The 9,908-nt window shown below is 45.3% G+C and overlaps 1 protein-coding gene across 4 annotated transcripts in view; it reads right to left on the bottom strand.

Annotated features, from left to right (window-relative positions):
- Positions 1–1,373: 1,373 nt before the first annotated feature.
- Positions 1,374–9,908, bottom strand: part of LOC137151839 (cell surface glycoprotein CD200 receptor 1-B-like) — a 32,030-nt gene continuing 23,495 nt past the window's right edge. For all 4 annotated transcript variants that reach the window (XM_067546331.1, XM_067546337.1, XM_067546332.1 and 1 more), the window contains one exon: positions 1,374–2,192. In XM_067546331.1, the coding sequence (XP_067402432.1) occupies positions 1,860–2,192 (333 nt within the window). In that variant the 3' untranslated portion in view covers positions 1,374–1,859. The remainder of the gene's footprint in view (positions 2,193–9,908) is intronic.

Here is a 9,908-nt window from a genome sequence, read left to right as displayed (position 1 = left end):
AATATATCACTGTTAAACTCATGGAATAATAAAATAGTGCAGAAGTATGGGTGCAGATTGACACTGGCATACTGTAGAGATTATGGGACCTCCTGGCATACTGTAATACAAATAGTAAAAATAAATAAATAAATAAAATAACCCACAAAACCAAAAACCAGCCTAATAGATGCCATTTGAAGGAGCAATGACTTGAGTAGACGTAATCAGGATAAACTTAATTTCACCTGATTTTATAGAAAAAGAAAGCAGGGCCTAGTTTCATCCCTATTAAATTTTGTGTCCTAAGTTTTCAAAAGTGACTGGTATCTTTAAGAGAGACAAGACAAGGTGGGTGAGGTAATATTGTTTACTGGACCCTCTTCTGCTGGTGAAAGAGACAAGCTTTTGAGATCCACAGAACTCATTCCCAGACTATAGAAGAGATCTGTGGGGTTTGAAAGCTTGTTTCTGCCTCCTGAGCATGCACACTGCTGCTTCCCTCCAAGCACCAGGACTCCACCTAGCCCCCAAAGCGATTCACAAACCAGAAGATAGACACAGGAATGCCTAACTTGCCAGGTGGGGAGCCCAACCAGGTAAGCATTCTCAGGGCTCGCCTACTGGATCTGGCTCCTATAGATGAGCTTACACAAAGTGACTAGGTGGGAGGAGGGATGACTTCCTTTGTAACTTTTAGCCCAGTGGTTCAGGTACTCAGTGTGGTCATGGGAGACCTCTGGTTCAAGTCCTCCCTCTGCCTGCGTGGGAGAAGACATTTGAACAGGGCCTTGCCACCACTCAGGCCAGTAGCCTAGCCACTGAGCTCTGCTGCGGGGCTCCCTCAGGCTCTCCTGTTGAAGCTGTTCATGGTGGATAAACCATGAAAGGATCATTGGGCCAGAGAGAGCAACACAAGCAGGAAAATGACTCTGTAGCCTGGTGGTTAGAGCACACCCCAAGGGAGGTAGGAGATCCAGCATCCAGTCCCCCTGCTCCATTGACTTTTTAAATTATGTATCTACAGTGGAACAGCTTCAGCAGCAGAGACTGAGGGTACCCCATGTAGGACTATCCCATAGCTCAGTGGTTGAGGCGTTCACCTCAGAGCTAGCAGTTTCCTGTTCAAATCCCTTCTCTCCCTCGGCTGGAAGGGGAGGATTTGAACTCGGGTCTCCCTCATCTGAAGTGAGTATCCTAGCCCCTGGGCTAAACGTTATGGGGGCGGTGGTCTTCCCTCCCTTTCCCCTTCCTACTTCTGCTTCTTGCAAAAATGGCATAGGTGCCTAGTGTCAAGTGAGGGTTGCTGCTGAGACTCCCAAGCGAAAAGAGGCACATCCCTGCAGGCTGGACTTAGGCCCCCATTCTCCAAAGGGCGGGAGGAGGCTTAGCACACGTCCCTTACAGCTCCCATTCGATAACTTAGGTCAGGAGCTGCCTAGTGTGCCGACTTTTGTGAATCCCATTCTGAGGCACCTATTTCCCTCCATTCACTGTATAGGAAGACTGGGCACCCAGCTCAGGCTTTGTGATTTTCTAGGTGCTGAAATGTTAAGTGTGATTACACCAAGCATCGCCACCCCTAAGTTTCTTTGTGATTCCAGCCCCCAGCGGGAGAGAGAGAAATGTTCTGCAGAAATTCAGGGAACACAGAAGAGGGAGTATGAACAGAAACCAAGCTATAAGCACAAGGCAGAACTATCATTGTTGCTCTTCTCCAGAAAGGGAACTAGAGAGAGAAACTTCAGATTCCTCTTCTTCACCCTCGCAGCACCAGTGATACTCAAATAGTCCAGACTAGACACTTTAACCTTTAATGCCTCAGTGATGTCAAGATTTAACATCTGCTGGAGGCCAAAGGACATGTCAGTGACTGCACCTCAGGGTACAACCACCGTGCAAAGGCCCAGACAGTGTATCAAACCCAAGTTTACACGCCAGCACAAACAGCAAGGGAGCATCTGGGCATTTCCCTCTCGCTGTATACTGGCAGGGATGAGGCAGGAAGGCATTTCTGTGTCTTGAGACCTAGCTGGGATCAGGGCACCGAGGCCTTTTTCGGTGTCCAAGAGTGGTTGGTGTCTAGGTTCCAAATGAGTTACCGGGGCATTGTCCTGGGCAGCATCAAATGGGAACAATGATGAAAAGACAGTAAGAAAGTCTTGTGAGGAAATAATGGAGCGTAGGGGAGATGATTTCATCCTCAGAAAATTCTGGAAGGAGAGAACCAAAATGAAGAGAAAAGTAACAAGCATAAGTTCTGGCGGGCAATTGACATGGAGTGGTGTGTGGGTGTTTGATGCACAGCAGAGTGAGAGGAGGAGTGCTGGATCTCTGCGTATGAGAGGTAGTTGCTTAGAGCATTTGGTAAGGAAGAGAGGGATGGGCCAATGTGTGGGTAATAGTCATGATGTTGTATGTGAGTGACTTATCGCCAGAAAAGGAATTAAATATAGTATGCTTTAAAAAATATTACAATCAGGGACACGTGCTATCCGCAAATGCTGAACCAGGAGGTCCAGCATTGGCCGATGATGACATAATATGAGGCAATAATATTCTCAGTGACTTTTGATAGTTGGTCCTGAGCCAGCTGTTTCCAAACAACAGTGTGCACCAGCATGCAGCAATTTCCACTCTCCTTCCCGGAAACATTCTGCATTCAGTCAGATGCTAATACATGCATCCTAGCACATTGCAACAATGCTGGGTCAGCCTTAATTCTGAATTCACTGACCTTCGTGTTGTCATTAGGTTGCATAGAATAATAGGGGTAGAGAACAGAATTCAGTGACTCCCACTTGTATCCATAATCATAAATTAACAGCAGAACTCAGTGTGAGCAAACAAAATGCATCCCATTGTATTAACATCAGTAAGTCTGACTTTCACCACTTCCCAGAGTATCACCAACTCAAACTCTCCTCTTCCTAGTTGAGAATTTTAAATATTTTAGAAAGCAGGGGTGAAATCTTAGGTACAGCGTTGTCAGTGGCAGAACTCCCTTAGACTTCAGCTGGGCCAGGATTGCACTCCAGATTTCCAGCCAGAGCATGCACTCGGTGGACCTGTGATACCTGGTTAAGGGAGCAACAGGCAAATTGCTTCTGCTGATGAAAACTCAAAAACAAAGGGGAGATTTTGGCATCAGTTCTTCCCAGAAGCTACAATGAGCACTTTATGGAAAATGTAGGCAGTTCTGTAGGAGGGCAAATTAAAACATATCCACTTCACTTTAGAACCATTAAAGAATATCCCTGTTGCTCTATTCCCTCTATGAAGGTGTTATGGAGCATGTTGGAACAGTGAGTTTCTGAATTCCCTGACAACCCTCCTGCACAGCTTCCCACCATTTTAGCTGGCACTTTCTTATTTTAGTTAATTATTTTTTACTGTGCCCCTTCATTTCCATCTCTGGACATGTGCACCAATTTAAACAACTGAATCTAATGAACGTTAGCTAAACAAAATCAGATTTTCCACATGCTAGATCGAAGCATAAATAAATACTTCCACAGGCCGCAGACAAATGGCTTGGAAAATAGGTGGACTTTGCACTGGGCCTTGATGGATAACAGTCTTTGGATGTGGCAGATAAATGTGGGACGTGAGTTCCAGAGCTGACCGTTCTTCACTGAGTAAATCTTTCCAGCAGCCTTTAGACATAAATTCATACTAACTGACTCAAAATAGGAATCAGCTGATCTCAGTTGCCACAAAAATGCCTATAGAGAGAGAGGGTCTCTCAGGGTAGCCAGGACTCAAAACATAAGGGTTTACAACTCATTGTCAATCTACATTGCAGGTTAAGTAGCCACTTGTCTGAGTTGATGAGCAAGGAGTGGAGTTACAACTAAAAATTAAAACCAGTTACTACAAAAATACTTGTCTCGTAAGCATTATATGGTCTTGTTCCATGTCCCTGCTGGATGCTAGATAAAGCAAGTCACACTATTAATGTGGATGCTGTTGACCCTGTGTATATTTAGGACAGTTACTACCCCATTGGTATGGGTCTCCAGCTGGAACCCAGGAGATCAGTACAGCTTTTTTCCCTGCAGGAGCTTTGTACACAGAAATCCCACTGCTGTCTAGACTCAGTGTCACCTCAGGATGGACTATATGGGAGAGTTAGAGAGAAAATGTTCAAGTCAGTTTTCTGTCCTGGAAGAAACCCCATACCTATGTCTTGTATAAGTAGACTGTGGCAGGAAGGAGTGGGGCTAATGATGGTAAGAGGAGTCAGATAGATGGGGTGACAAAATAATTCCACCAAATGTTATATTCATATCATAGATGCCTAAGAATCACAGAGGTGGGAAAATAGTAGATGTTTGTATGCAGGATGAGTGAAAACCACAAGAGTCCCCCATGTGGATCAGATAATATCTTGAGACATTTCCTTAAGACAGGAGGAATCCATATCAGATTCCTGCTCTTCCCTCTGCTGTGACATAAGAAACAAAGAATTAAGAGAATAAATATTTCCATCCATGGATGCTGAGAGCCATTGAACCAAACTGTAAGCCATGTATATGACAGAAACCACTTCAAGCCAGGGGATGCAGCTGCAGCCCCAAGACCCCTAGTTCCAGCCGGAACCCACCCATAAGGGGGGGAAAGGGTACACTTTACCAGGATCCAGAGGGCCTGGCCCAGGCTGCAACCCCCATTACCATGAGGAAAAAAAATTTCATGGCTCATGAGATTGTATGTATGGGATGAGGGATTGTGGTATGTGTGTGGGAGGGTTACAAGTTTGTACTGGGCCCGAAAAAATTATGCTTGGGCCCTGTGTTTAGCATGGCTACCCCGTTATTTTTGTGCACTAGCTCAATTAGCGCTAGCACAGGTATGTCTACACAAGATGGAAATTACACCTCCAGCTTGAGTGTAAACATGCTCCTAATTTAGACACAACTTATATCAGCAAATAGTACACTTGCCAGTATAGCTTATACCAGTTGCCCAAGGGAAAAAATCTAAACTGGCAAAAGGACTTTTTGGCCATATAACTGACTATACACTAGGGCCTTTTTCAGGATAGAAATATCACACACACACACACACACACACACAAAAATCCAACAAACTAACAACACACACACACACACACACACACACACACACACACACACACACACAACCCTAACTAATATTACTATGCTGGCTAAAGTTTCCAGCATAGACCTGCACTTAGAAATAAAGGCCCATACAGAATTTGACATTAACTGCCTGTCATGATCTCCTAAGAAGAAGTCTAGTCTTGTCAAAAAAGCGTGTGAAGTGAAATTATGAAAAGATGGACGGTTCATCCCAAGAGCTCCAGTTAAAACAAAGAACCCTTGAGACTTTTTGGAGCCCATTCCAAAGAAAGCAAAAGGGCAAAGAACATGTTTTACTCCTGTCAGTGCCCAGCACAGAATCAGCACTGAATACTGATCTGCTACCCTGCACCAAACCAACTGTACCTATCTAATGCAGCTCAAAAGTGATGCATGTCAGTCTGATCACTACCCTCACAAAATGTGGGCAATAATTTAGGATTAAGTAAACTAACCACATCTTGTTTCGTTTCTATCACACAGAACAGATAAGCACAAAGACAGACAGACTAGCTCAGCGGTTCCCAACCTTTTTACGTGAAAGCCCCACTAGTTAACACTAAGTAAAACATGCCCCCCTCCTCCCAACCCACCCCCTTACCAGCCATAAACACATAAACACGATAATAACAACACTAAATTACATAATAATAATAATAATAATAATAAATACTCTTATCTGAATAAGAAGCTAAGCCTTCCCTGGCACAGCTGCCACTGCATGTCCTGTGTGGCCCCATCTCTTCCCGTCCCTGATGGACTGAGGGTAATGGAGACGGGCCCTAGCAAGTTGGCCAGGGCTGCTCCTCTCCAGCCAGGAGCCCAGCTGGTGCAGGCCTGGGGGAGGGCTGCCCCTCTGCTCTGGCCGGAGTGGAGCTCGGGGCTGCTTCTCCCTTGTGGGAGCTGCTTCTTTGCTCCAGCCAGTGCGGAGTTTGAGGCTGCTCCTCCACTCCATCCAGCACAGAGCTGGAGTGAGGCATCTATGTCTGCTAGTGATGTGCACCTCTAAATTCTCTCCTGAAGTCAAGTTCATAAGGCAGTTCTTGTGCGAGTGCTGGTGGTGGGTGGAGGCCTCCTTCCTTATAACCATGAGCCCAGTGATGAGGTTACTCAGACAGGATAGGGGAGACCTAGGTTCAATTCCTCCCTCTACCTGATGGAGAAGAAAGAATTTGAGCAAACATCTCCCGCCTGCTGTAACCACTGGCCTTGGGGCATTCTGATGTGGATTCTCTCAATCTCTGTTGTCGAAGCTGCTCCCATATAGTGGCAGTTTGGCACCCAATTCCCTTTATGAATCTGGCCCAGAGTGTATGAAAAGCAAGGTTATAGATTTCATACCACAAGGGGTCAGTTTTGTCCCATGAGTCCAGTACAATGACTGAGAAACTGGGACATCTTAATACCTCCAAAAATGTTCCGACAGCTGTTAGTTTAGCTGAGCAGGGACTTGCTGGAGTCCAATGGTTTTTGCTTTGAAGCAAGCCAGTGATGAAAGCAGACTCAGACTGGACCACAGGGCTACAGAGAAACTTCCTGGGAGGATGACAAGGCTTCTGCAGACTCCCAGATCTTGGAAATGGGGAAGAGCCAGACCTCTGCCCACCTGAACCCTGTCAAAGAGCTTAAGGTACTGCCTGCATTGCCTTCCCCAGCTGCCAGATAGCACCAACCACAAATGCTCACTCTTCACTCACTCTTCCTCCTCCCCTTCCCTGTCTGCTGTCATGGGGTAGGGCAGGCAGGAGTGGGGACCAGAGAAGGCCCATATGGTTGCAGCTGTAGTCGACAGAACTCAGAAGTGACTCAGCACCAGCATTACTTCTCTGTATTGAGAGACCAACTGTGTTAACCCTTTGAGTGCCTGCCAGCACAATTTCCCTCTTCATTTTAGAACAAATAGTTATATTCAAAAGTCCAACAAATTCTAACTATAAACTGGAAAACAAGGTAAATAAGCTGACCCTCTGCGCTTGCTTCCCACTCAGCCAGCTCTGTACTACTGCACTGTAAATTAACAAGATATTATCACAGATTCATCCTGACTAGTGGCACTAAATACCCTTCAAGACTGTCATAGCCCCTCCAGAGAGCTGTAGAGATCTTGGAGGTGGTATTTAGGGAATGATGCAAAACTGAATTCTCATTCTGCAAAGGCAATCTGATTCTTGCTGCTCCCACACCCGATCTTATGTTCTTTAACCCATACCTTTTATTCGGTCTGTGATACAATAACTTTTGCACTAGATCTTCAGCTGAAAAGTTGATCTTGGAATTCTTATGCAGGTGTCATTTTCTCTGAAGTTTTTCAGGCCTAGGTTGGCATTCAGACCCCCAACTCCATAGTATCTGAGTGTCTTCTCAGTAGTTAAATTATGCATTATTTTTTCCCTCTTCCAGTCTCCAGGAGAAATAGTTCAAATAATTCATACAGTGTTTAAGTGTGTGTGTGTGATTGAGTCTTTTGTATATGTGTATAGAAACAGAGAAAACTGTCAAATGTTCTGCATGTAGCTGTGGAAAGTGGTTACTTGTGTGGTCATTCTTGTCCCTCATGAGAGTGAGTTCCATCATCTAGATCCAACTCTTGAGAAAGTTCTGTCTCCCATGCGCATAAGTTTCTCTCTTCAGTTTTAGGGTTTCAGTAGAACATAGCTGTCAGACTGCATGGTCAGGAAAGGTGGGGCACTCTCTCAGGTAACTAGGAGAGAGAGGATTTTGATTTACAGGACAGAGATCTTGAACTGGTGTCTGTATTTAATAGGGAGTAAATGTAGAGATTAGGGTGATGTGTTTATGACCACTTGTGAAGCTAAGCAAACAGGCTGCTGGGTTTTGTAGCAGCTGGAGCTTTTTTAGGCGTCATGCCTCACTCTGAAGAGTTACAGTAAGCAAGCCTGGCGGTCACAGATTGAAATCACCATTACCAACTCTCAGTTCAACAGAACGAGGCAGTCTTCTGGCCTGAAGGAGATGGAAGGGGACTTCTGTTTTTGCTTGAATAGCTCTTTTGCCATCTAAACGAATGCCAAGGCTGCATGCCAACTTAATCTGAGGGCAGGTGGGAGATAAGATAATGGGAGATGTTACAGAGGAAGTAACTTCTCCAAAGGGCTTCCTTGAGCTCAGCTATCAATCTGGCCATTCAGGATTTAGTTGGTGCAATGGAAGTGGTAAAGGAGTTCCTGCAGTGTGATCTAAAAATGACAAGACGGGAATTCAATGTGATTTTAGGTGGTAGACTGTCCCACAGCTGAGCACTCGTTTTAAATAGCTCGTCATCCTCAGGCCCCACTGTAGTTGGCTAGCCCTGAAATAACAAAGACATGGCTCATTGTAGCCAATTCTTCATCCACAAGAAATCAGTACAGTCTTTTTGCCAAATGGAGACAGCAACAGCAACCTGGGAATCCAAGTTTAGATCCCAAACTGTGCACCTCTCTGACAATTAAAAGATAATTCCCTACACTGTGACACAGGGACTAACAGGTGAGCCTGCACTCTGGCACGATTTGGCCCCCACCCCCCCGTGAGAAGGCTGACTGGGGAATGAAATGTAATTAACTAATCAGGATAACAGTGAGCTAAAGATTAATTACTCCATCAGCTGAGGACTGATAAAAAGGCACAAACAGGAAGTGCAAAGGGGAGGAGTAAGGCTAACTGAGTCCAGGGTCAGAGAGATCTCTAGGAAGGGAGACTGTCGTCTTCTTTTGGGCCCTGCAAAAAGAGCTGAGGAAACAAGGCACACTGTAAATAGTATTGCCACACAAAACTATAAAGGTAGTGGTGGAGGGATCTGAAACAAACAGCACTGTGTGGAGAGCCAACCAATGGAGTCTAAGCAGGTTTCTGCAGTACCAGCAAATAGGGGCAAAGTGGCATCCTATTATATTCCCCCTTAGACTAATGGAGTGGTCATGGATTCTGCTAAATCTACAAGCTGTCCCCTTACCCACCAGCATCACTGCATCTTACTTGGGTTAACTATGAACTGACTGTTATCCATCCAGGTGCCTACTTCTGAGAGACACTGAGGTAGCCGAGTGAGAGGCAGTGAGAATGCTGCCTACAGCTTTGTGATATCAACGTATCGTTGACATTCAATGCAATGTTGTAGGAGGGCTGCCAATGTGGAGAAACAACTACCCATCTTGCCCTTCTGATATGTATCTGGAAAGAACAGTGGAACCATGTGAGAGAAGCGTGCAAACCTATACAAATGGAGAGGGCACCAAGGAATCCTCCCCCATAAAAAGACAAACAGCAGATGTAATTTCCTTAGTTTAAGAATACGTGAAGCTATTTCAAAACAAATAGTTCAATATATATTATTTTTTCTTTTTGTGTGTTCTTAAAAGTTAGGTTCCAAAACTAAAGGTGAGGCTGTTTTGCCACATTTTCAGCTCAATGGCTAGGCCGGCAGGCCAAAGTGGAGACTTCATTTTAAAGTTGTACTGTTAGGGACCTGCCCCCCCCATTACTCAACCACCTTCATTCCCTATTAACTTTGCCCGTAATGCCCTCCCCAGCAATCAGCCAGCTCCCCTTCTTTGCCCCAGCACCCAAAGAATGCCTCATCTCTCATTAAGTCTCTGCTTTCCTCTCTCTCACACACACACACACACACACACACACACACACACACACACACACACACACACGAACCCCCTCAACCTCAGATCTCTTACTCTCCCTCTAGTTCATGGAATTGTCCCACTGCTTAAATATCAACCCCACTGGGCCCAGAGTGAGCTGCAGCTGTTGACATTACCTGTAAGGCAGGAAGTTGGAGGGCAGAGTCCTGGTACCTTATGCCTCTGG

The sequence above is a fragment of the Emydura macquarii genome, unplaced genomic scaffold (genome assembly GCF_026122565.2).
Source record: "Emydura macquarii macquarii isolate MOO-44397 ecotype Brisbane River unplaced genomic scaffold, CSIRO-AGI_Emac_v2 contig_1119, whole genome shotgun sequence".
In the NCBI taxonomy this organism is placed as follows: domain Eukaryota; kingdom Metazoa; phylum Chordata; order Testudines; family Chelidae; genus Emydura; species Emydura macquarii.
Note: the sequence above shows the minus strand (reverse complement) of the source record. Positions and strands in the feature narration are given on the sequence as shown.